This window comes from Anguilla rostrata, chromosome 1, assembly GCF_018555375.3.
Source record: "Anguilla rostrata isolate EN2019 chromosome 1, ASM1855537v3, whole genome shotgun sequence".
In the NCBI taxonomy this organism is placed as follows: domain Eukaryota; kingdom Metazoa; phylum Chordata; class Actinopteri; order Anguilliformes; family Anguillidae; genus Anguilla; species Anguilla rostrata.
Window position 1 is genome coordinate 29,123,357 of NC_057933.1, and position 27,737 is coordinate 29,151,093.

The 27,737-nt window shown below is 44.7% G+C and overlaps 1 protein-coding gene across 3 annotated transcripts in view; it reads right to left on the reverse strand.

The window, feature by feature from the left end:
* The window catches only part of myo6b (myosin VIb), a 68,554-nt gene that overhangs the window by 16,509 nt on the left and 24,308 nt on the right, over window positions 1-27,737 (reverse strand). For 2 of the 3 annotated variants that reach the window (XM_064333816.1, XM_064333811.1), the window contains exons 9-27: window positions 26,608-26,772; window positions 23,497-23,577; window positions 19,484-19,664; window positions 18,505-18,649; window positions 15,768-15,925; window positions 14,241-14,332; window positions 13,095-13,167; window positions 12,296-12,423; window positions 11,550-11,645; window positions 11,009-11,179; window positions 9,146-9,184; window positions 8,470-8,563; window positions 8,066-8,196; window positions 7,876-7,953; window positions 7,135-7,264; window positions 5,948-6,038; window positions 4,128-4,278; window positions 1,563-1,771; window positions 816-894 (exon numbers count right to left, since the gene is read on the reverse strand). In XM_064333816.1, the coding sequence (XP_064189886.1) occupies window positions 816-894; window positions 1,563-1,771; window positions 4,128-4,278; window positions 5,948-6,038; window positions 7,135-7,264; window positions 7,876-7,953; window positions 8,066-8,196; window positions 8,470-8,563; window positions 9,146-9,184; window positions 11,009-11,179; window positions 11,550-11,645; window positions 12,296-12,423; window positions 13,095-13,167; window positions 14,241-14,332; window positions 15,768-15,925; window positions 18,505-18,649; window positions 19,484-19,664; window positions 23,497-23,577; window positions 26,608-26,772 (2,292 nt within the window). Of the gene's footprint in view, window positions 1-815; window positions 895-1,562; window positions 1,772-4,127; window positions 4,279-5,947; window positions 6,039-7,134; window positions 7,265-7,875; window positions 7,954-8,065; window positions 8,197-8,469; window positions 8,564-9,145; window positions 9,185-10,452; window positions 10,618-11,008; window positions 11,180-11,549; window positions 11,646-12,295; window positions 12,424-13,094; window positions 13,168-14,240; window positions 14,333-15,767; window positions 15,926-18,504; window positions 18,650-19,483; window positions 19,665-23,496; window positions 23,578-26,607; window positions 26,773-27,737 lie in introns of those variants that run through there. The other variant, XR_010329723.1, reaches the window with a different exon arrangement.

Here is a 27,737-nt window from a genome sequence, read left to right on the forward strand (position 1 = left end):
TGCCTGTGTTGTTCGTCTAGACTAAGCGAAAATGTCAGCTGAGCAACATGTACCAACAAGGAGAAAGTCATCTGCTTTAAGGTAACTGTGGGTCAAGCAGCTGGCCAAAAGATTTTTTGGCCCTGGGGCAGTCATTTGTAGTCAAACCTGAGCAAAAAGGCACCAAAAAAACTAGGTTGGGCAGGGGAGGAATCTCCAAAGAGTGAAAGTAAATAGAACTCTGCCAGGCAGGAACCGTGGCAGAGAATAATTCAAACGGAAGCGGCAGACTTTCTGAAGTTCCAAGCCACGGGTTTCGAGTTTGGGAGCTGAAAGCAGTCTTTTGAAGGAAGCTTATGAAAGTCATGAAGGATGACAGTTTTCAGCTGGTGCGATAGGGCAACTTCTCTGCCGGAAGCTCCAGCATGACACATAAATGTCAAAGCACCGACGTGTGGGTTTCAAAATGAGGAAAAAAACCCTTTTTGAACTGGGCCTTGGGCCACAGGTTTTGATTTGCAGCTAATCTGTTTTGGCGATGGGGCGTGACAGACTAGGTGGAGGGAATAGGGGCAAATAAGAAGATATGCAAAGGGGCAGAGGTCTGGCTCAGTGGAGACGGGGAAATACAGAATGGCATCGCTGTGTTATGACAAATGCCATCACTGTGAGGACACCGCGGGAGATCAGCTAAGGACGTGACCTGTTCCACCGGGGTAATCCCAAAACGAAAACAACAAAATAACAAAGAGGAATTCCCTGTCATCAGAAACACCCAGGGAAGTCAAACAGCACCCTCCTCAATCAGTACTTCATGCCCAAATCCAAAAACCCACCTGTAGGCTGCGTTCTTCTTCCTCCCTCTTCCTCCTCTCCTCTTCCTCCTGCTTTCGCTTCAATTCCATCTCTGCTTTCCTGGATACGGGGTGGGGTACAGGAAAAAAAACTTAGTGCCAAGAGTTAAGTGTAAGCAGACTGTGTAATCCTTCCTCCCAAGGACACCCAAAATCTTTCACAGATTTAAAGCAACGGGATCCATTTACAGAATCAGGACTTGAACTGAAGCATAACGCAGTTTGTTGCTTAACCTCCATTGTATCCTTGAGCAGGGATGTCTTAACGTGCACTGCTTTAGTAAATATTCAGCTTTATAAATGGACTACATGAGAGCACAATAAGTCAGCCAGGATACAAGCAAATAAATAACAATAACAATGCTGAACTTTAGGCTGGGGCCTATTTCATCCTGGCTTCAATGAAAGGACCTTGTATTAAAAATTGAATGGCTACTACTTCATAAGCCACATCGTAACGTCAGAGCGGGGGAATTAGCCTCCTGTTGATTATAACTAGGACGGTTCTATGAAGGCCTCGCGACACTGCTACGGTCTAGGAACCTCATATTTACAGTCTTGCCCTTGAGCGGGGGTTTCATTCCAGGTGAGTTTGGGGAGGGCGAGTATTTGTCAGGGGAATGTAAAGCACAGGCTGACACCTTTAATGCCCCGGAAGTATTGGTTTGCCACAAGCAGAAGAGACGATAAGCACGAACGGAGGGAGGGCGACGGGCTAGGCTAACTTACAGGCGGCGGTCCTCTTCCTCCTGCCGGCGGTGGCTCTCCTCTTCGTCGCGTCTCGCCCTCTCCCTCTCCATCTCCTCCTGGATGCGTTGGAGACGCTCGCGCTCCTCCTCCTCCTGCTTCTTCTTCTGCATGGAGCCCAGCAGCTCCTCGACGCGCTTCACCAGGCCCTGGTACTCGCTGTCGATCTCTGCCCGAGTCATAATGGTGGTCTGCAAGGGTGGAGGCCTCATTGAACTACCATACCAATCAGTTCAAATATAATACAAATTTTACAGTAAAATGCTGCAACAGTGCATGTGAACAGAAGCAAGTCTGTGTCATCTGGAATGGTTCAATTTTACAAGGAGGGATACAGCAGGTTGAACAACATATTAATGTTTGGTGTCATGGTGAAATCACTGGATGTTTCTCTATACGGACCAGTGAGCTATTTAATTATTTTCAATAAAATACACACAACTATCAGAAGAGGGTGCATATTGATCAATTAATAACATTATTATTTTTTGGCTGCTGTTGGAAGTTTCCTGTTCAAAGCCTGGGAGATTTCAGGGCTACACGCAGCAACAAGACTCACCGACAGGCATGCACAGCTGAGGATGATTGGTAAACAGCCCAGCTGATGCTTGTTGCTATAATCAAACCTGGCTATTAAGCTGGTTTGTTGGACAATATTTTTGTTTGTATTTATTTTCTGTTCCAATACCCTTTTCTGTCTTATCAACTTTTCAGAAATAAAGTGCCACCAGTCTGTTTATAGCTATTGAGGTGGTGATTTACGCATTCACAGGCCGATACAATGGGTGCACCTGGCTCAGTCTCTCAGAGGTATTGTAAAATCAACCTGAGATCAGAGAGAGGGACTGAATGAGCATCACTGATGACAGTGACTTTCCCCCAAGTTTCTGCTTTGTGCAAATACAAATACAAATTAAATGTGAGGGAAAGTCACTGGAAAAAAATCTAAATTCATTAACAAACAAACAAAAAAAAAAGAAATAAAAGACGAAACAGTATAAAAAAAAATTTAAAGAACCCTGTCACTGTTGTCACCAATCATCTCTTTGTTTAGGGAGGGGAGTATAGAAGCACAGGTGTGTCTGAGTCACCTCAACCGGGTCAGAGTGGGGGGTAGGGGGTCTGGGGTGTTGATGGGTTACACACATACACGCACACACACACAGACAGAAACACACACATATACACCCGCATTCACACATACAGTACACACACACACACACACAAGCACATACACACACCAGTCCAAAAGGTTACTAAAGGACATATGCTGGGGCAGCATGGATTTTCCAGCAAACATTAAAAAAAGAACCTGCTGCTAATCAAGAGACAGGATGCTAATTACCCCAGGAAGGAGAAAGAGGGCGAAGGATTCGAAGTCGCTCACCTAGGGGAGCAGAACGAAACCACGGCCGTGAGATTTTCATCACCGCGGCACATCAAAACTTTTCACGGTGGGCTGAAAAGTCCTTAATGGCGACCGTGAAAGATGCTAGCCTTTTTTCCGTGGCTGAGTTCGCAAGAGCGTGAAAATCTGAGCACCCCCATCCCCAAATTTCACTTCCTAGACAAAGGCTTCTATTTGCTTTCTTCAGCAGCTGTGATTTCAAACATCTCACTGCTCTGCTCTGCCATGGGACTCCCATTTTAAATGTTTATTTTGTACATTGTACGAAACATTGTGCAGTTAGCATTTTCCTGGTACACTCGTGTATTCTCTGACAAGACAAAACAAAAAAGCGCTGTGCTTCTTCCTTAAAAGCCCAACAGATGTACTACAGCCACACACAAGGGCAATCGCACCAGTCAGGTTCTGGAGGGAGGGGGGGTGGGAGGTCGTAAACATGCACAGTGGTACGTAACCTCACAACTCATTTTCTACCTGTCAGATACAGACGTAATTCTGTTCCACCGCCAGCACTATAAATTCAGCGGCTAAGGAACGGGGCGTGTAGCACAGAGGTCACAGGTTCAAATCCAATATGGTGCACTGTTGTTACTGCCTTGAGCAAGGTGCATAGCCTGATCTGCTTCTGTGAATATCCAGCTGTATAAATGAGTATGCGAATGTGAGTGCAAAATTTTTAATGTTAAATTGGATAAGGGCATCTGTGTTGCCTACTAAGTTTCCGACTTCAGGCGTATTTTTTCATCATTCTAAATATGAAAAATATGAACAACTATGAACATTTAATGTAATCTTCCCTTTTACATGTTGTACTGTGGAGAGCTGCAGATGTTGATAACAACAGTTGTGATTAAAATTAACCCAAGTGGAGACCCATTTTCAACACGTCCACCACCCAAACAAGCTGAAACCACCGGATGTGTACTGAAATTTAGAATCCTCACAGAAACAGATCCTCTCTGGAGAAGCCTTTTTAAAATGCGATCTGTGATAAAAGTGCTCAAAGCACTGCTCTGATTGACATGGGGAACTGAGGGAACTATATAACAAGGAACAGGGAACAGACCCTGATGTGTGGGTGTACAGTGTGAGTGCACTTTGGGTGGGGGGGGGGGGGTCAGCGGCGAGGATGGCGGCACCTTTATCTTGGTCATGAGGGCGCTAATGGAGGCGTCCAGCTCTTGGATCTTTCTGCTCATCTCCTGCTTTCCCTCCTTCAGCCCGCTCACCACCTTCTGGAACCCCTCCATCCTCTTCTTCAGATTTCTCACCTTCACCAGGCCATCGACCCTGCCACACACACATACACACACACATGCGCAGGCACACACACACACACACACACACATACGCACGCACGCACACAGGAAAAATCAATGACCCTGTGAACGGGGACTGTGGAGAGTGGCAAGGGTAAAACCCATCACCGCTTTCCCCTGGAGACAGAGCGCGCTCACTGTCAACCTTTTTTGGGAAGTGATTCAAGTTTTTCTTCTTTTTTTTCCCCCACAATTACCCTTCAGGGGATCTGCCAGCCCATACAAAGTCTGAAAATGTATTCAGTTTATGTCTCTCATTTATCATCAGCTTTGGGACTCTTATTGGGGGATGGAGCATGTTGACTGCATTTTTCTTGCCCTGGTTAATGCCATTAAAAATAATCGTTAACACGAGCGAGGGTCTTGGGAGCCAACTTCTGAAGTCGTAAAATGGAAAACTCAACAAAATCATCCAATTAAAACAGAGGGACACACTCTGCAAGTCAAATTTATTTTCTGCTTATTCCCAGTCTGACTGCTGTGAGCACACAAAAGCTTGGTTTCCATTAAAATCGAAGGCATTAATGGCATTTTATGGACAGAGTATATGCCCCTCTCTTCATTAGTAATGGCATAAACAAGAGTATTAGCGGTATTAACGGAATTTTCAGGAGACGCAGAAGAAAACAAAATCTGATTTGCTATGCCCGGCTGGTTTCCCCTGTGTCTGTGTGCGTGTGTGTGTGTGTGTGCGTGCAAACTTTTCTTGATACTGGGTGTAAATCGGGTCAAATCATTGTAAAGTCAGGAGGACACTACAATTCTGCCACAGTATTTTCATGACATACGAGGGCCCAAACAATTTTCAAGATCATCGTCGGTGAGCTGTAACATTGTACCTCATCATGCTGTGGCTGAGGGTTAAGACCTACAGTCAATTACCTCTGAGTTACCTTAACCTGGCTGTGACATCCAGCAAAATTCTGAAATGTCAGATTCTTAAGTCTGAGAGGTGATGCAATGCAGTTCCTCTATGACCGCCAACAACAGAGAAATCGTTTTGATGTTTAAAGGGGCAGTTTACCCAAACATAAATTGAAGCTACATTTGCATTGACCCTGAGAGCTGTCTATCCATCCAGAAAGTTTCAATGAGATTTAGATATCAGCTGCAGCTCACCCTTAGAACGGACCTCAACATTAGTGGTACTCAAAGCTGGAAAAGTTAACATTAAAAAAAACTCAACAGTCTCTTTCAAATATAATCACATGGTTCCTCACGAACATCCACAGACCTTATGCACGGTTTCATCGAAAATGACTTTTTACAGAAGTACGGGGACTGTGTATACTCATGCACAGTTGCAGCTAAAGCATGCCTGTATTCTGGGGCGCAGTGTTAACATTGCTTCAACTGTGCAGAAGGTCAGTGGATATTGGTGAGTAATCACGTCATTATATTTGAAAGACAGCACTCTGGGTAAGTGAAAATATAGCTTTATTTTATTTTTGGGCGAACTCCCCCTTTAAGAAGCCTGGTAAACCAAACAGCCATGTAAGCGTTTCAAGATATTTACTTGTTATCATTCTGCATTGGCAAAGAACTGTGATGTCCTTATGTTGAGTACAAATAAAGTTTTCTATTCTATTGAATCTCCGGGAGGGAACAGGCCTTCGACTGAGCGTGCTCTGTGGACTCACCGCGGTTTGTGCTTCCTCCTGCACAGCCACATGCGCACCGTCTTCTGCATCTTAACGCAGGCCGCCGCCCTGTAGCTCATCTTGTTCTTCACTGCGGGGTGTGCGGGGGATGGGGAGGGAAAGAAAAAAAAAAAACAGGAGGCTAGTAAATGCCTAACCACCCCCACGTCACCTCCTACACAGGCGGGTCATTTTCGGCCAACAGGAAAAGCACCCGAAAAAGTTTCCGCTCCCCGCGTCCCCTTTCGACCGAATCCGTGAGCGCGCTTCTGATATTTTTAATGTCTTTTTTTTTTTTCTCCCTGGTTTAAAACAGGGGAGGGGATTGCAGAGACGGAGGGGGGGGGGGGGAAACGGCGGGCTGTTTTGCCGCGGGCCTGGAGAGCTTGTGCGCGGCGAGGCGGCTCCTGCAGGAAAATCAATGGCCGCTGCGAAAGCCACCTGGCTGTGCATAACGGCGTCCGATATTCTCTCAGAAAGCGCCGCTTTCCACGGCGTTCTGCTAAACAGAAAAAGAAAAAAAAAAAGTAATATGTTGGCCCAGGCTGACCGAGGGGTTCAGGTGGACGATTTCATGAGCGTTTAAAAGTTTTATGAAGGTTTGAAATTGGGAGAGAACCTTTTTTTTTTGGAGACGGTCTTGGAGAATAAACAGTGGGCCGATGCAGCTTGGACATGGTGTGGTCACTTTGACCGACACTGACCTTGTGACTCATAGGGGAACATTTCGTAGGCTTAATGGCTGACAGCTTCCACCAACGCCACACTTACACTTTTTGAAACCAATTTTTGATCCCGACATGCCCACCTGTATTTCCTCCAATGGGAAAGAGAAGGTCACCGTTATGCAATAAGATGCAAGCAAACCTGCTGACTTCTCTTCTGCACTGCCATGGCTTTTGTCTTAACAGCACTGGCCATTCTATGTTGACGATGAACAATGTCATGGCGATATGTACGACAGACAACAAGCACAATGGCAATATGTGTGTTCTTGATGTCGGACAGCAAGCACCATGACACATATAATTTAAGACAGACGGCGAGCATATGTAATCATCACGATACGTATGTAAGATGATGGGCAGCAAGAACCGTGGCGATACGTATGCATGGTGACGGACAGCGAGCACCGTAGAAGATGCAAACGGAGAACGGTGGTCAGCCGTCACCGCGGCGACACGTACGCTTAATGACGGACAGCGAGCACCACTGGACCTTCTTCCAGCGGCTGTGGATGAGCCACTGGTTGACCCGCTTCACCAGCTCGGCCAGGTGCTCCGGGTCCGACTTCATGATCTGGTCAAACTCGGCAAACTGCGGAGAGTGGCGGAAATGGCGGCTTCAGACACTGCCGTCGGTCACACCACAAGCAGCTGCACAGGTAGCAGAGCTCCGCCTTTAACAGCCACACGTCCTTACGCTATTTGCTCACCGTTTACTCCTGCAATCATTTATTATTTGGCCATTGCTCAGTATAGACGGTACAGTCTCAAATATTGGAGAAACAATGACAGGAAGATAATATGAAGTTAAAAACTGAAAATGGATAAATAATGTAAATAATCACAAAGAATGAATAAGAGCAAGCAATAATCAGCAAAACAATAGTTTCACTAAATAACTGTGGTTAGGGTCACATCATCATGACACAATACATTCTGCATATCCATCAAGGACAGAAACAGGCACTAAAGTGCACCATGTCCGTGAGTACCCTGCTCATTTAACTTTATACTCATTTAATTTTATTATTATCGGACCGCTCCAAATGGGGGCCTGATTTAAGTCGTTATTAAAAGCCTTTGCGCTCACACAGCCGTGTTTATACATAAGCCACTCAAGCCAGGAAGCTCGTTCTTTAACGAGCCCGTTATAATTCAGCGGCGGCGATGAAGCACGTTTCACACGCGCGCAAAAGCCATTACCTTTCCCGGCCGAAAGAACACCCGGGTCAGCCCGAACTTGTAGTCGTTCTCGTTCAGACCCAGGGCCATGAACAGAGCCTGCGGGCGGGAAAAGAGGAACGTGGTCAGAGGGGGGGTCGATGCGCGTTCAGAGCCCGGACGCCGCGGGCGGTTTGGCGTAGGAGAGACGGAACGAGACGGAGGAACGGACCTTGCAGAAGAGGCGTGGGTCCAGTCGAGTCAGCTTGGACGGCATGTACTGCTTGTACATGTTGTAGAGCTCGTGGAAGGGAGCACGGGAAGGGAAGCCCCCCTGCATCAGGTCCAACACTGAAACCATTCCTGAAGGAAATAGAGAGAGAGGATCCTTCGTTACCAATACTGAAATATATATTACACTTAGAGTATTATTTTAGTAGTAACAGTGGTAATGGTAGTAAGTAACAGTAGCAGACCGAAAACAAGCTTAATCCATCCATTTATAATTCAGTATTTTCTAGGTTCTGAATCTTTTTATCTATTAATACATTTTTTTAAAAGTAGTCATTCATTGCTGTGCACAGTATGGCAGTTTCCAGTACGCTATGTGTTCTACGCCACTGGTCCTGTGTTTACCTGAACACTGCAGCTGGGACAGGATCTGTGCTCCTTCAAACTGGTGGCTCACCATCTTCAGGTTGGGCTTCACGCATCGAATGAAGCTGGAGCCCTGTAAAGGCAGGATGGAAGCGTACGGCCATTGATGAAAAGTGTGACATATGGTGTGTGCAATGGAGCACGCGAGAGTGAAAAATATACTCAGAGAAGTGAATTTGTGTTCTAGAGATCCATGGTACAGATGACTGAAAGTGAAAAAGCAGGCTCAGGTATTTATTATTATTATTATTATGATTATTATGATGATGATGATGATGATTATTATTATTATTACTTATACTATTATTATTTGGAAAGCTGCCTTATTAAGAGTGACTTACATGCCATCATTTTTCAAGTTCATATTAGCTGTGAGAAAAAGGCCATGAACAGGCACACATCAAGTATGAGTACAGCATACTCCATGTAGTAGAAATAGGATCGTAATCACACAAAAGCAAATACATTTCTCATCACAAGACAAACCCCAAGACCTGGACCCTGTAGCCTCAACCCTGGACACCACCGCACTCACTTCACCAACAACCCTCCTGTCAGGTTGCCTGGCGATGACCATGCCCTTAACCGAGGTATCGTACGCGAAGGTGCTGTGCAATCAAAAGCAAAGGTTCAAGCACACATTTTGGGGACTCACCGTGCTGCGAAGCTTCTCCAGAAGAAGGTTCAGCTGGGTCTGTAAAAGAGAGTGAGCGGTTTGACGGTTAAGTAAAGAGAGCCCACAGCGGCTGGCCATGTCAGCACAGACACGCCGCTGTTTGGTAAAAAAAAAAAAAAACTCAGCCAGCTCTGCGGGGCTTCGCATCCAGCAAGCGGTGAAGGATCTCAGCCACCGTGCAAACAGGTGAGCTCCAGCCACAGGGAACCACGATGGGGAGGGGCAAACGCAGGAGCAGTGCATTGTGAGACATCAGACAGGCTGCCATGTGCTCTTCTGAGCGTTACGTGCTAATTTCTGAGCCGTGTCTAACAGTGGCACAGACGGAGAAATTAATTTATCCTAATTCCTCTGGCCCCAGACACGCTTACCAACCAGCTTTACCATTAAATGCAGCGTCCTCACCTTGCAACCAAAAGTCGACATATGATTTGGCCAACCTGTTCCACGTGAGGAAGCAGTCTAGGAGGCACACCCAAACCTCTTGCAATAGTGGTATAATTCTTTAAGGCTACTACTGCTGCTGCTACTTTGGCCTAGTGTTTAGATGAACAGCACGCTAAGCCCTTGTAGTAAGTCAGTTTCTCCGAGTGGGGTCAAAAATCCTATATAACTAAGAAGATCTAAATGGACCAGTGAGTGTACAATACTTAATTGGAATACCAGTGTTGTGAGAAGTTGAGTGGCACAGTGGATGGACTGAAGGATGCGGGTTCAAATCTCAGTAAGAACACTACTGTTAGGCCCTCAGGTATGGCAGTTAGAGCTAGACTCAGTAAAAAAAGTATAATAAATGGATAATGCGTAAAACTAAGTTTAGTAAGTATGAAAAGCAAAATAAGCATGAAATGTAACAAAATATTAAAATGTTACTTAGCGTACTAAGCAAAGTCTCCCAGCCTGCTTAACAAATCCCATGTCTGTCTGCATAAATGGTAACTGAAATGCTTGATAGCACCAACTGATGGCTGCTTGTACTAAACTGAAATTTGGCAACACAGCTGTCAGGCGTTGATGTGCAGGCTGCGTCTTGTGCTGGTGACGCCGCTAAGTGAATCTGAACACCAGGCCGCACTCTTGAGGTAACGACATCAAAGCAGCACATTGGCGAGACGAGACAACTTCAGGTGCAGAGGACTACACGGGGGTAACAGCACACAGGCAACACAGTGGGGGTGGGGAAGATTGGGGGAGGTGGGGGGGTGTGATGGTTTATTGGTTAGTAGCTGCAGTGGGGGTGGGGCTGGGGGTGGTAGTGACATTTCCATAGGTCGTCGGCGAGTTACCTCTTTCCCTGAGCCTACGTTTCTCTGACACCCATTTCAACCCCAAACACACAAAACTCTTTCTCTCTCTCTGACTGCCCCTCTCTCTACAACGTGCCGGAGACGCTGTCCAGGCGTACGGTTCCCGGTGCTCTTACGGGAGGAGCCAGGAGTACAGGAAGAGGTCTACAGGCAGAGGAGGGCAAAGGATGGAGGGAGGAAGAAGGAAAAGAGTAAGAAGAAAGAACAGTTACGAAACGTGCTCGCAGGAAAACGTATCACAAGAGAAAACACTTCAACTCCGGTTTCTCTGCCTCTCTCTCTTTCTCTGAGTTAAAGAGACATGAGAGTTCAGCTCTAAAAGAAATACAAACAGACGCCAGAAAGAATGATCGCCAGGGGAAGAAATCAAGGGTCAATACAAACAAGCCATCACTTAAGTGAGTGTCCAAGATGACTCGAAAGGCCAAAAGAACACACCAAATCAGACCGTTGTGAGCTCAGGTCTGAAGATGAAAGCCCCCGGAGTCATCTCTAAGCTTTAAAGACAGAAGTCAAACGAACTCATTTAGCTCACCTTGAATTTGTTGCCCACGCTGATGAAACTGAGCTTGCCGGCTTTTTGTTTGGAGTCCTTTGCGTTGTTGTAGCTCTCAAAGAGCTCTCGCACAAACTTGTCCTTTGATTCGGACACCAGGCTCTCCAAAGACATGTGAAGGGCGTCATTATTCTTTTCCACAAACTTGGCCTGCGGTCACATCAAGGTTACACAGCGGTCACACAATGCACAGTCATGGTCCCCGACAAAAAAAAGGCAAGCTCTCACAGTGACCAATGTGCATTTGGCTTTAGCACCATCGACCACAATGACCTCACTAGTTCAGACCCCCAGGAGAGATGTGGATTCCGTTAATAACCCTTACAATGAGAATGTCCATTGATAAATACCAGAGCAGAGAAGGTATTTTTGCCAAGTCTGCTTTATTTTGGACATCAACATTAACATCCTGGTTGTAATGTATGACTTTGGAAATGCGCATTAAATTAAATGCAACAAAGAGATCATACCTTGGGGACGTGTGTGTGTGTGTGTGTGTGTGTCACAGCACGCTACATACCGTCTCGTAGCACACAGCTCCAGCGAAGTGGCGGATGATGAAGCCCTCGTCATCTCTCACGTTCCTGTGCACCGCTAACTTCGACTTCCTGGGGACCTGCGGAGGCCCAGAAAAAAAGGTTCAGTCCCCACAAACACACACGCACATGTAGACACACACACCCGCAAGCACACAAGTACACATTCATACACAGTACATACACTTACATGCGTGCGTGCACGCATACATACACACACACACACACACACACATACACACACACACGCATGGAAGTACACTCTCACTCTCTCATCCGTATGCAACAGATGAGGTCATTTACGCTGAGGTGTAAAGTCCAGAGGTCAGAAAGCAAAAGTCATGCCATGGATTCCTTCCACTCATGAACTCTGCCAGCAGATTTCACTAATTGATTCTACATCCTGGCTGAAGGATTGTGTTCATTAGCAAACCCAGGTGACTGGAACAAAAAAGTTGGGGAAGACTTTTACTTTCTGAACAAGGATTTTATGCAGCGTAGCATAATGTTTACAAAACTGGCCTTGCAACTGGCCTCATACCCTCTAGCAAGGTACCTGTCCTCATTTGCTTCCGTAAATATCTAGCGGCGATAACGTGTGTGAAGAATGCAAGCCGTGCAACTGGCTCTGGACAAACCTGTCTCACAATGCCTAAAATGTAATGCACCGTAACACGATGTAACCACCCAACCGCTCACGCGCTACTGCGAGGTGTTACAGGAGCCTTACGGTCAGGCGGAAGTGGTCCTTGTGCTTGCTGTGCACGGCCTCCGCAAAGTGCTGGTCGCTGGGCTGGGGCAGCCTGTTCTCTTCGTCCAGGATGTCCAGGACGCCCACAAGCTTGGCCTCCACCAGGTCTGAGGGAAACAGAAACAAGCAGCAGGCCGGGGTAAGTGCGGAACCGCACGCCTCTCTGAAAAATCTGACACATAAATAATACAGCACAATGGCACCGGTGCTCTAGGAAAAAGATTGACAGAGACACATAAATATACTTTCAAGAGTAGACAGCCGCTAGTGAATTTATGGATTAAAATAATCAAGGAATAAAGTGGAGAAAGTATAACATATGCAGGGACCATCGTTGCATATCCTGGAGCTTGTTTTTAGTGCCGTCTCACCAAGTTATAAAGCGCAAAAGAAACATTTTGTGAAACTAGTGCAATATGATAGACTCGTTTTTCTGACAAAGAATGCAAGAAGAAAGAACACAAAAAACTGCTGGTTAACAAAAAAAGTCAAGCCACATATTTTAGTATCACAGAAAACTGTCAAAACAATGACTGAATATAACATTACATTGGGGAAAGAAAGAACAAATTAATTTGAGGATGACAACTGTGGAACACTCTGCTTTTGCAGATACAGACTATGGCTTCAGAAAGAAAAGAAACAAGGTGTTTGGCTGAGGGCTCATTACTGTAAATATCAAGCGAGCAGAAGAAGCTGAGCAGTGTGGGTTTGCGTGGGTATGCGTGTTCGTTTCTGTGTGAGAGCGTGTGTAAGTGTATGAGTGAGCGGTAATCACCTATACAGTCCTGGTTGTCCACGTAATGAACCTCATTGACTCCCAGACCCTCCTTCTGGTACAGCTCTTGCTCCTTTGAATGACAAAGAGAGAAAGAGAAAGAGCAGAGTGTGATATAGCTCTCAAATGCAAATCTGCCATTACAAAGCTTGTCTTTACCTACTGAGCGACCCTTAGAGAGAGAAGCATCCAAATCTACACCTCCCAGTCCTTCACATCCGGAGGGGGTCTCCCACCTCTGCTCCTACCATGCTAATGAGGGCACTCAAACACTTCTCCATCTTCTCACCCTGAGGTGGGGCTTTCAGCAACAGATTCTCTATCCCAACAAGACGGTGAGCTCCTAGGCTCCTTCCGTCTGCTTTACAGTACTTCCTTACTGCAGGACAGGAAGCTTAAGCTGCAGTCCTGGAGGGCCGAATTGAGCTCGAGCTGAGGCACGTTTTGGTGCATTTAAGTCATTGGCTAGCTAACCAGTCTTTGTTTTCAAGGTTCAAACTGACTGCTGATTGAAAGGAAACCACAAAACTTGTAGGACCAGAGTCTGAGATACTTGTGATTTGTGCCGATTTGTGTAAATAAGTTTCCAGGACTGTACTAAAATTCATGAATATACAAGATGATTCATGCCCAAGGACAGAACATTTGTTGCTACTGCTATTGTTCTTGACCAGATCACTTCAAGGCTATTCAATTAACTATTAAAAATAAGGATCTGTCTTGTCTATGTAATCTATATTCTGCAGGTTTAACCTCAGTTCCCTGGGAGTCAGAGTGCATGCTGGCCTTTGCTCCACCCAATTACCTTTGCATAAATTACGCTTAATTAATTTGTTCATCAGCCGTATACATGCACTGATGATTAACCAATGTTGCACAGGACGCACAGATTTTTAAAGGAAAATCATTCATAAACCATCACGAAACCAAAGTACCCTCGAGCACCCGAAACCTTGAACAGTGCCACACACAAATATTACACGTTTCAAGGTTTTCAAGGACCCTCAGGAACCCTGAACATTCCGAGCAGCCCTTGATGAACAGCTGGACACCCTCGCGCAAGGCCATCGCTCGCCGTTCACGTGGGGCTCGCTCAAGAGCGAACCAGAGGCGGCGGGACCGGCGATTTCCTCCACAAGCGCTCACCTCCTTCAGAATCCGCTCGTTAAAAAACTGCTGCAGCTTCTCATTACAGTAGTTGATGCAGAACTGTTCGAAGCTGTTGTGCTCAAAATATTCTGGAGGGGAAACAAAATAACAAGAATAAGGCTTTCTCCCCTACATAAACCATCAATAATAAAAACTTGTCTGTATGCTTTTCTCTAGGTTTGCAATTTATCATTTTTGTATTCTTTATTTTGGAAATGGGCCTGGCTGCAGATAGGCAGATCTCCTGAAAAAGGCAGTCTCTTCCAAAGCCGTCCTGTTCACATCTCTAACCCAAACAAAACTACAAATCCAAAACATGACTGCAAATTCAACTTCTACTCAACCACAATAGTACTGCGACCTTCAAACTTTACCATGACCCCTTGTCACCATGGCGTAATTTGTAGACATTCACCCTAATTTCAACACTACCACCTTAATAAGCTCACAATTGATCCTTGACCTCGAGGGGCCAATGCGTTTCCTGCCGTACTGAATACCCTCTCTGATAGAGTGCTCATGGTGAAATGCACATGTAAGTTTCCTAGCTTGTTTTTCCAATTAAGGAAAGTGAGAATGGTTATCCTACCACCCGGATATCTAAATAAGTACGACATAAGAGTACTTTGATTATTGTAGGACAAAATAATAGGCTGCATAGTCCTTCTCTTTTAAATCAACATTAGTTCTCTTGGTTTCCTTCCCCACTCTCTTCTCCTAGTTCAAATTCAAAGTGAAGGGTACAGCTCTTGTCAAGAATGGGGAGAGCTGTATACAGAAGAGAGAGCACATTTTAGAAGATGCATAGATGGATGCAGAGGCCATTACAGTTGTTCTTCTTTCTGTAAATAGAAGCGTATAACAGAATTTTATCAGGCAACATTTATATAAAACTGAAAAAGGGTGAAAACAAAAAAACCCTTCATCGCAGAGATGGCAATTTAATCATGTGGATTTTCATAACCATCTGTATGAGGGATATATAGTGATTGTGACAGCCCTAATTCCTACAATTTAAGTCTTATCTTGAAAGAAATTCTGCAGCCAGTTATCTGCTTTCCTTGCCTAAAGCTCTAATAGTGCTTTGCAAACTATTTTCTGCCTTTGTGATGTTACTGCAATTCTTGCTGATTGTATTATAATGAAAAATACAGAGACTGGTTGTGACCAGCATGACAGAGAGCATTACAGATTTAAGGCTTAAGAATATAAACAATTTTTGAAAAAGATTTGTGCCAAAATAAACATGTAACAACCTAGGTATTAAACAAAATGAGTGCATTTTTCCTAAGAGCCCAAATTTAAGCTGTTTTTCAGTTCAAACCTGTATCTCAATTCACATTTTGAATTCCTACCAGCATTTCAGAGACCCACTAAAAGGAAATCGCACTCGTATCCGTGAACAGGACCGCGAGGAAGAGGCCACCTTTTTGAACGGATCTGCCCCCTGGTCTACGGCACAGCATCGACCGTTTAAGCTCGCGCCCGAGCAAGGAGACGGAACAGGACCGGCTTTTTACTGACCGAACCCGGCGATGTCCAGGACCCCAATGAAGTTTGAGGAGGACTGGAAGGGGAAGCACTGGTTGACCCTGGTCACCACGTGGTCGAAGAGACGGCTGTACACGGCCTTGGCCAAGGCGTCCCGGGCGTTGTTCGCCTGCTCCACCTTCAGTGGCACCCTGGGGGGGGAGGGCGGAACAAAGCAGGGTGTTAATCCATCCACCCATTATCTACACCTGGGTCAGGGTTGTGGGGGGGTGCTGGAGCCTATCCCAGCATGCATCGGGCGAGATGAAGGAACACAAACTGGATAGGCTGCCAATCCATCGCAGCGGGGTTTTAAAAAAAATTAAAATAAAAATAAATAAAAACTGAGCCAAAGCTTTTCCAAGGGGTGGATTGCTTTACACACCCAAAAAACATTTTCATTCAGAAAATAACTTTTGTTAAGCTGCTGTTGAAACAGCTCAAATCAAAAAAGAAACTAAACAGAACACAGGCAGCGATGGCTTAGGGGAGGCCGAGATGTATCCCAAACAAACAACAGCGCAAATTATTTTTTGTGTGTGTGTGCGTGTGTGTTTGCGAGAGAGATCGTGCGCGCTGTTAAAAAAATGAATAACACGGGTTTAAAAATGAATAACCATATGGCCCACCGTGAGCCGAGCACAAAAACTCCAAATTCGAGCTCAATTACCTGGAGAGCTGGAGTGTCTGAACATAATGGGCAGCCTGAGGTTCTGACCTTTCCGTTCTGCTCCGACATCACCGAGCGCTTTCTTTCGCGGCTTCCTCCGGGGGCGCTACCTTTATTAAAAGTGAACCTTTTGGCATCGACCGCCGCTCTCTCTTTCACGGTCACGCTCCCCGGAGTCGCAAGGGCGGCTCCGGCTCCATTAAGCCCCGTAAATGAGGCTTCAGCTAACGGCAGATGTGATAAACACCGAGGCTCGCGCGCGCGAGTGTCCTCCTTTCGCGCCTTGCCTGGAGTGGCAAACGTACTCTTCAGCGCCGCCTGCTGGTGGAAGTCCTCGATACTGTACATAAACCATGCTCAAATCTAGCGTGGTGAAAAAGAATTTGCCCCCTTCCTGTTTTCCCCTATTATCTATTATATTTTAAAAATGTATTTTCTGTTTACTCATTTTCCCTTTGTCTAATATTAAATTTTTTAATATTACAAGATCTGAAACCATCCAGTGTGACAAATAATAATAGAGGGAATCAGGAGGGGGGCAAATGCTTTTTCACAGCACTGTATATGTTGTCAAAACAAGTAACTGTGATTTCTAATCTAAAACTATACAACAATGCATAAACTCTGCATCAGGTTCTCAGCAGAAAAAATTAATTCAGGGTGGCTGACAACAGTAATGTCTATGTGATTTTATATAAGTCACATGACGATTACAGAAGTGTGCATGTACACGCATGCCCGATTGCAGAGCAGTTCAGACTGAGCTGCCTTGCCCAAGGGCACAGAAACAATGTCTCGCCTAGGATTCAAACCCGCAACCTCCACAACCGCACCCCCCCCCCCCAGTACTACCTTCTCAATGGATCGTGGTGTGCTATTCATGTCCGCGGAGGCAATGAATATTTATCGCACTAAAGAGTTTTGCCCTTTTGTCCAAAGACTGAAAGTGCAAAGGAAGCAGAAAAAGCTAAATGGCACAGCACTTTCTGTTTTTACTGAAAGTGCCCCAATGTTCTTAACGTCATGAATAAGAAAAAAAGAAATTACCAGTGTTTAGTGGCTCGGCTCGCCAGGTCTGCCCGAGCTCACTAGCAGAGGGTCACAAATAATTACCCTCGCAAATGAATCAAGGTAGAAGCCACCCCGAAGTGGATTTAGAGCAATTGAGACTTTATGCCTTACGCAACCTACATAAATAAACGCCACTTACGCGAAACAGGCTGGTTCAAACGTCCGCCGCCTCGGAGGTCAATAAGCCGCTTCAGTGCTGCCAGCGGCGATGACCAGACGCGTAACTACGCTCGCGCGGCAAAGGGACACGGCACCCCGCACGTCAACCGTTTCCAACCCGACAAGAGCTCAAACGAGGGAGCCTCGGACGGAGGTTCTGTCCGCCTTCCTATCACAAACACCCCCTTTGAGAGAACGGCAAGTGTGGAAGCATGTAATGGCCGCGATGAAGTCAATTGAACATTTTCATGCAGGACTGAGGGCGTTAACTCAATGGGCAGTACAAAGGGGCGTTTTCCTGTTCAAAATATTTATCAACAACTTAAATGTAGACCAAAATTATACATACACATTTATGGTCTGTGATATTCGTGGGTCCAGGACAACATTTATGACAAACTTACAGAACATCAGTGAGAACATATGACACCTAACACCTGAAAAAAGCACAGATGCCCTACCATCTACTTCTTGAACAGATGTCTCATCTGTAGTGCTTCCTGGAAATGTATTAATACGTTCACTCTGGCCAGTGGAGGGTAAGAATGAAAAAAATAATAATACATTTGCTCATTAATGCCTTGGCTGGGCCCCTAAAAAATCAGGGCTCTATTCAGCTTTTCATAGATAGCGGCCTGTTCATATTTGCAGAGGAGATGAAAAGATCATTTATTTATAAAAGGCAGAAGGCTGCCCCGCTGCACGGGCGTGCTCACCTAGGCTCGTTTAGAAAAAAAGGGGGAGCGCGAGGGATTCGGCTTGCGGGACACGACGCGCGGTCCCCCGCGGCCTCCCCCGCGGGGTGGGGCGGCGATACGCCCTGCGGCTTACTTGATTACTGTGCCTTTGGCGCCCCCTGCTGTCGTGAGCATGACCCGGGTGGTGAGGCTGACTCGCAGGTCCTCCTGGTCCAGGCCCAGCAGATCGGCGCAGTACTCCAGGGTCTGGTTGGACTGGTTCTTCAGGGAGCAGCCACCTGCGAACGCGCGCGGCATTCGGGTGAGCCGGCACTCGCCGAAATTCACCGCACGTCTGCTCGTTTTCGTGAAGTGTGCAACGTGTGCAGCTACGGTTTATATACGCCATTTTTCTTCTTTCTGATTAATACATTGGGTTCCTGACTTCAATCCATCAGGAATGAAAGGACATATAAACCGTCGCTGTTTCTCAGTTATAAAAATATATTTTATGGACTTGTTCCACTTCAACACTTCATTTGTTGTGTGTTTGGCGGAATAAATATGTGTGTGTGTCTATATGTGTACGTGTGCTTGTCTCTGTGTGTGTGTCTCTGTGAGTAAATGTGTCTGTGTTTGTGCATTTTTATGTGGGAGGTGGCAGAATCCAAATCTAGTATACAACACAATAAACTGTCCAGAGTTAATTCAACTCTAAAAGAGTTTATTAAACTCTTTAACTAACAGATAACACTTGGTCCCACTTAGTAATGTGGATTAACAACAGACATTTTACTGCATAGTGAGTCTGGGTAATAATGTTTGATGCTGTGTGCATGTGTTGTGAGGATGCATGTGTGTGAGTGCACGTGTGCATGTGCGTGTTGAGTGCAATTAGTGTGTGTGTGTGTGAGTGAGCATGGTGTGCGTGTGTCGTGTGCGTGTGCATGTGTGAGTGCACGTGTGCATGTGCGTGTGTGAGTGCACATATATGTGTGTGTGTGTGCGTGTGTATGTGAGCATGTATGTGTGTGTGCCTGTACGTGTGTGTGTGTGTGCGTTTATGTGTGTGCGTGCGTGCGTGTGCGTGTGCGTGTGCGTGTCCTGGCTGAGGAGCAGCAGGAGGCGTTTACCCGAGGAGCTCCCCGTCTCCTCAAAGTCGATGTTGCCGAGGTGCAGGACGCCGGCCACCACGCGGAACAGGTCCAGCTTCTCCGTGTCGTCCAGGCCGATCTTCTTCATCGCCCCGCACATCCGCACGAAGTCGCCCTGGTCATCCAGCTGGGCGTCCTTCAGGGCGCCCGACTTCAGGTGCTACCAAAACCCACAGGACAGTCAACGCCCTCCTCTCCCTCTCGCTTCCACCCACCGTTTCCACCAATGACGCGTCAGCGCGCTCGGACTACGCAAAAACCTCCGACCAATCGGAGCCAGGTTAGGCAGGGCGCCAAAACCTGATGAGTAATCCGAGCGCAGCTGACAGTAGATTGGTAATTTAGCACGTGGGTCAAAGGTCAGCCTAACTACAGAACGCACACGGCACTAGCTTCGTGCTTCAAACGCCATGCAAAGCACCACACCAATGCCCACGACACAGGCGTCTTGCCTTCATGGATCATGCTGGCAAAAGATTTGGTAATCTTTTAGTTAAAGTGTATTTTTGGAGAGAATTCATTATAAACTAGCATTGCACTGGTGACTGTTAAGCAGCAGAAGAGGAAAGAGCACACTCCACAGAATGCCACAGTGTGGATACCCTGAAATCACAGGGAGTCATTGCTACTGGCACAGAACTGAACAAGCTATTCATGTTCCCCCCACATTAGTGAAATATGAATTATTAAAATATTAATTTTCCCTTCACGGACCTCAAACACAATGTTGCCTCTGAATATCCACAGAGACTACAACAATTTATAGCATCAACGAGTACGTATTTCCTGTCTATTGGGAATATTACTTTAGGCAAAACCTTGGATTGTATTTTGTAATAAATTTATGATTTTGCACACAGTCTGTTCAGGGCAATGATTGATCTTCAGCAATGAACATATTTCAGTCTCGCTTAGGTGTCTGTTCGGAAAATATACTGTGACATTCTGGGCCCAGGAAGAGAGCTCCGGGGGGAAGAAGAATACAAACGCCTCACCGACAGCAGCCTCCCTCTATATATCACTATCGTAACAGCATGCACGCGAACTGAGGAAATGCAAACTCTGCCCCACTACAGTCTGGAATGATGTAAATCCTGAGCGTTCTCAGAATTTACATTGACATAACAACAGCTTCAGAAATGCATTTCCAGGAAAGGTTATAAAACGTGATCACCTTCTCATCCTGTAATATACAGGGCAGGAGCGGTGCAAAGAAACGCAAAAGCTTTGATTAATGAGACATTAAACAGGATATACAGAACAGCAGCAACCACAGCTCAGGACACCCTGAAACAGGAAGTGCTTGACATTCTTGGCTCTGTGAAGCTCAAAAAAGCGACAGGGGTGCTTATACAACCAGGACAAATTCTTCAGAGACACCAAGGTTGCTGAAAATAAAACCCATAATTGTATCTAATTGGATGGGACCCAGTAACATCTACATGTGAGTGTTTTGAGGGCCATTTTATTCACATCAGTGTAATACAATTTTGAACACTTTCGCTGGGACTAATGTTCACACGCCTGCTCACTTCATTTAGAACAATTCATAATTAAACTAATATACGCAAGTGCTGTCAGTTGGAATTAAATTTTAATATTGTATTTCAAAAAAACAAGAGTTTTGAATATATTTTAATATTTGTTGTTTTATGATGTTACCACTGATAGTTTATACCACTGATTAAGTACATAATTCATTTAGGTAAAAACAATTAGCCTGTTAACATTGAACTGAGCAAACCTCACATTGAGAGTAGCAGTACACAATGAGCCAACGATGAACTGAGCAACATTTCAGTTTTTCCAGAAGCAGAGAAGGATGTTGTATGGCACTTTGAGGATGGGAAAAGTGCTTTATAAATAAAATGCATTATTATTATTATTTTTTTAAATTTATTTAATTATTTCCAACTTCCAAGCTTTCAGCCATGTTGTTACCTAGTGCGGGAGTGTGAGCGAGTTATTCTGTGATTGTTTAGTTCAAGCGCAGGAGTGAAAAAACTGGACCATTCAGAAGCAAGGGGTAAAGCTTTGAAACCGGTACAAATGTTATGTTAATAAGATTTTTCCTATTTGATATATACAGTATAAAAAATTAATTAAATGGTCATTAGAAATGAATTAATCATGCAATCACAGAGAACAACCCCAGACATTTTTAAAAACTGTACAAGCTCAGAGGCCTCAAATGTAGACATGAGGAGAACATTATAGAATATTTAAAACATCTTAAGATTAATTGATAGTATCACAGGGCTGCCCAACTCAGTTCCTGGATATCTACTGTGGGTTTTTACTCCAACCCTAACAAATCGCATATGATTCTACTAATTAGCAGCTCAGCGAGATCTCTAGCTGTTGAATGAGGTGTGCTTTGTTAGGGGTGTAGTGAAAATCTAGAGGATGGTAGATCTCCAGGAACAAGATTGGGCAGCCCTGCCGTATCAGGAAAAATACTCAACTAGCTATTGAATTCAGTCCCTATTACTGAAAACTGGCTTTTTGACAGGTTTGACAGTATTCCATACATGAATCAGATGAATAAATGTTTCCTTTTCCATTTCATGTCACAGAGAATTTAATGAAAATGTTTTTCACAAAAACAATAATGTGAATGGAAATTTATCAGGATGGAAATCAAATAGTTTTTTTTTTGCCTGCACCCAGTTCTCAGATCTCTCGAAGGCCATTAGTTATAGTCATAGTGTACCAACCCAACCTGGAATTCTGTGTGAGGAATACAACACCACTCGTCCACAGGAAAGTCATTTGATTTACGCTTAGTTTCATTCATTTTAATGATGAAAGGCATAGCATGTCAGGTGCCACGCTGAGTCAGTGTTGTTGTTATGTAGACCTTAGGCACACTGTTTCAAAGAAAGTTTCACTAATTTCTACAAGTGATGCAAGCGCAATTAGTAATACAACTAATATAACAGGATAAGAATTAGTCATCGGAATTAGTTCACAACCTGGCAATGAGTAAGAACCAAAATTAAATGACACAAAAATAACAGAAAATGCTTTAAAGGAGTACCATGGTGGTTGAACATGACACTTCCCAGTTGTCTTCAGGCAACAACAAAACAAATGTGCATATTTTTTTAATTCTTCAGTCATTTCAATGTACTTTAAAACGTATTTTTCTAAGCCTAAATTTCCCACTATAAAAATTCACCCGAACCGTCTGGGCGTGGTAATGAGAACTGTCAGTTAGCTATGATTGACAGACCGTGCCCCGTTACCATAGCTACCCCCATGATACGCGCTCTCTTTGGGAGACTGAATTTTCACAAGCTAGCTAGCTTAGTAGTATATCAAGTATCGATAGATAGCTAAGGTAAGGACGTTGACTTATATCCAATTATAATTTTTGCTATCTAGCTAGCCAAGTTAAGATAAAAGCAAAACTATAACGTCCTCATAAAAGCAAACTAGCAAGCTAACGTTATCGATAACATTGCCTTATGAAAGCAAACCTCCTAGCTAGCTAACGTTAGCTAGCTAGCTAAATGAATATAACCAGAAATAATCTAAAGGCACTCTAATTTAAGTGAACCTAACATTAGTCAAATATTTGCATTGTCCGAACAGCAGGACGGTGTGTCCTGTCAGATTTCTTTACGGGGCGTGGAAATGAGAGTGGTTACTGTATTCGTGACGTAGCAAAATGACAACTTTCTCAACCAGTTGAAAATAGGACGATGAATTTAAAACGCATATTTCTCCAAAAATACAGAACGGACATATTTAATACTTTGCTCATTGTGTTTCTTCAATGCCTCTTGTGCAAATAGCACATAAAACCGAGAAAGTGTGAAAATCACCATGGTACTCCTTTAAGCATCCATTTTGCCCATCCAAGCTGCACCCAGCCCCCTCCCGCCCACCATACACCAGTCTCAGAATTCTGAATGAGCGTCTCACATTTTACCCAAGTTTGGTGGTTATGATTGGTTAAGGCATGCGGGCCAAACACGGTGCCTCACCTCTGGACTCTTTCGATTCTGCATAATCTGCTTGTCTGAGTCCTTGCTTGCAAAGTATCGGGTGCAGCCTCGATTTAGATACTGCAAAAAGAATGAAAAAATCACACAAAAGTGAACACACACTTGAAACCATGAACTTTCAAGAAATAAATGAAGAATTAAATTGCAGTGGGGAGTCTGAAAAACATTTATTTAATGTCGTTATGAACACACAGCTATATATTGCATTGGGTGAGAGGGAAGACACTCTGGACAGGCTGCCAATCCATCACAGGGCACACACACCATTCACTCACTGTTCACTCACCCACTCATACCTATGGGAAATTTAGAGACTCCAATTAGCCTACCTGCATGTCTTTGGACAGTGGGAGGAAACCAGAGCACCTGGAGGAAACCCACGCGGACACGGGGGGAACTGTGAGGCGGCAGCACCGTGCCACCACAGAACACATATGTGCTCAATATAATTATAAAAGTAACATTGCTGCATGTCATGGGATCAACATGGTGCAGTAACCGTATCATTTAAATTGGTGAACTGCAGGGCTGAAAATAAGCGACCTATTGACTTCATTTGTTTTTGCACATGCTAGCCTTTTACCCCCAAAAGTGACAGACGATGTAGCATAGAAGAAATGGGACTACCCTGGAGTTCAGAAGAAGTCACTGAAAGCAGTTTTCAGGTGAGACACAGAGCGAAGGTCATGATTTATGAGGCCAGTACAGCAGACACAATGCCCCCCCCCCTCCTCCAACCCTGCCCTCACAGCAGCCGGATGCAACCTCACAGGTGACATCCCATCGCATCTGTAAAATATGCCCCCCCCTCCTCCTCCTCCTCCCCAAAAAGACAAATTATTTTCATTTTTTCCCTTTCATTTTTTTTTATTTTCTGCAGCGCGACATTCATTCTCCACACAACTATTGTGTTTCGGCAAAGCGATTGAAATTCAGACAGCAATTATACCGTCTGCGGCGAATTTGCTGTCGACGCCGACAAAAAAAAATCCTCGGGCGCCGCCGCCGGGCAAAACAACAGAAGAGCTGAGCGCTCAGTGTTGACTAATGCACTTACGAAAGCATCGCTTCAGCAAGACCGAGAGCGAACGACAGTCAGGAAAACATCAAAGCGCCGGCTTAAAAAAGGGACAGAGCTACTCCCTGGATGCTAAATCTCAGGATGCGATTTCAGGGCTGATCTCTCTTTCCCGTTCCCAAAAAAATGAAGAAATCACACAACCCCCAAACGACATGCAAAATAAACGGGTCGCCCTCATGTGACTTCATTTTTGTTTCTATTCTACAACATTGAGTTAAATACCCTAGACAATTCTAGAACAATTTCTTGCTGGGGGCCAGGTTCTTTAAATAAAAATTAAAAAAAACACTGCAGATACGGACCACCCACTTTCCATTGAGGATTAACAGCACAAAAAATAAGATTCATTGTGTCTGTGTAAATTAATTAGATGCCCTTTTAATATGCACAGTCATCACAATATTGCATACTGTGCAGATACAGACCGAGACGGTCACCAATTCTTATGCCTACAATGCAGTCCATGTGCATTTGGACAGTGACAAAATGTTTGTTGTTTTGGTTTTGTACTCTAGCACATTGGATTTGAAGTGAAACAATGAAGATGAGGGTAAAACTGTCATCTTCAATTTGAGGCCATTTACATCCACATGTGGGTAATCAGTGTAGGAATTACAGCCCTATTTTATCCCCAGTTTACTGCACAAATCACCTGGTATGGATGTATATACCCTCAAATTAAAGCAGACAGTCTGCACTTTAACCTCGTATTCATTTTAAATCCAATGTGCTGGAGTACAGAGCCAATATTCACAGACTGCACTGTATGTCTTATTGCTTGAAGGCCCAAGAGTAGGTCTACGGTGAGCCACATGTAGCCCCTGCACGGTCATTTCAACAGCCTACCCAACATTAAACAATGATAGAGACTGCAAAACCTTCAAAGAAACCTGCAGAAATTGCGCCCCTGTTGGACCAGGGCTGAGTATCCTTAATTCATTCATTTCCGCCCACCGAGAAAGAGGCGAATGGATCCACGCGTAAGTTGACCATCTCTACGTTGAAACAAAATGGCAGTGGCCATGTTACAGGGACTGACCCTGCCATTAGGTATACTGTAGTATGTGGAAAATACAGCATTGAAGCTCATAAGAACACTTGTTGGATGTATTTTTTGCAAATAGTTTTGACATAACGTGGTTTTATGTGACCACATTACCAACTGACATAGTAATGTAACGGTTTGGAATTACAGCAAAAAATAAGTTAAACTATTTCGGAATGCCATTTCATAACAAAATGAAATATCAGATATTATACATATTTATTATGATTACAGTCACAAGACATTAAAATGTCAAATATAATGCAGATGCAATAGCTCATGCAGAATGTTCATGAGCATTCAAACTGTCACAAAATAAGAGTTTGCCCTAATAGGAGCTGCTAAACAGGCCATGGAAATGTCTGGCAGATAGAGCCAGGGCCTCATTGTTCAGGCCACAAACAGGACACAGAAAGCCCTCTCAAATCATCCAATTAGGCGGCAGAATGTGTTCCTTTTATCCTTTTATCGTAATAGTGTCTGCAGTTCACTGGTGAGTCCTCTCCCCTCACCCTGGCAACAGTCAGTCCAGTCCAAATCGCCACGGAGACAGCACTCACCGCATAATCCTGGTATGGCTAAGAATGTCGTGTTGCTGCAAAGGCTCACATTTACCAGCACCTGAAGTGCTAATAGCATATTTCTTATCTATTTAAATGTTTCTATTTAACTAAAAAGTTTCGGTTTTCTCCACCTTCCTCTCAGTTCTTGAGGCAACCACCTCAACAGTGGCACTAAAGTGGTTGCAACTGTAATATGATTGTAACTGCACCCCTCTCTTGCAGTGTTTGCTAACCTTATGTAATACACTTTATAAGTCACTTTGGAATTGATTCAATTGTAAATATGAAATCAACTTAGAATGAAAACAACAACAAAAAATTCACTTGGAGAAATACTAGCATAGCTACACGAGCACACCGACCTCCTGCTATAAAATTATAGAGTGAGAACGTGCGCTCACCCTGAAGCTGTCCGGGGAGTCCAGGTGCAGCTTGTGGCGGATGTCCTCGGACGCGCCGGCACACAGCCGGTAGAAGATGTGGTAGTTCCTCTCCTCCTTGCTTTGCATGCAGATCCTGGACTTCTCCAGCAGGTAGTGGGACACAAACCCCCCGACCACTGCGTTCTGCCACATGGACAAAGACACGCACGGTCAACGCAAACAATATGGCCACACACCGCAGTAAAGACCGCTGAACGTGCGGTAACGTTTTCGGTTCAGATGGATTTCACTGAGAAATGACTGAAAGAAATCACCGGTGCTCAGCAGCAGGGACACCTACACCTCTTCATCTCAAGGCCCCTAATATGCCCCTCCCCTCCATGAATAAATACAAAAATGAAAAAAGAAGCTGACCGTTTTATCCAACCCCAACTATAGGCTGCGACGCAGTGGCATTAGTATGTCGAAACGTGTCTGAAACAGGACGGCTTATACAACTTCAAACGCAGACTAAAGACTCATCTTTTCAGGCTGCACCTCTCCCCACCCCTCCCTAGCTATAGTTAGCCATGTACTAGTTAGGATAATAGATTACGTTAGTTATTGGCAGGATTGTTTTGTCTGATTAGGCAATGTGATTCCAGTGCTAGTTGTACTGGTAGGATGTTTGCTGAACAGTACTCTACAGGGTTGGAGTCCTGATCGATGTGGTCACTTCTGGCACTACGATCCTTACTTCACTCTAGTGTGTTTCTTTTGCACCTCTGCACCGTGAACTAATGCACTTGTTGTACGTCGCTCTGGATAAGAGCGTCTGCTAAATGCCTGTAATGTAATGTAATGTAACATATCTCAATCACACATGTATTTAATGAAATACACAGTAAATGTGGAAGAAAGGACAATGTTCATATTACCAAGGACAAGCCAGAAAATATATAATCAATAGGACACATGAAAAAGAGCAGAGGTGGAAAATCCAGGTTCACAAAGCAAAAGTCCTCCCCAGTATTTTGTTTCTATTGCCCATATTTGCTAATTAGCACAATTCTTCAGCCAACAGGTAGAACTAATCAGTGACATCAGCTGGCTGAGTTCTTGAGAGGACGAAACACATGGTTGGAGTTTTACTTTCTGACCCCTTGGAC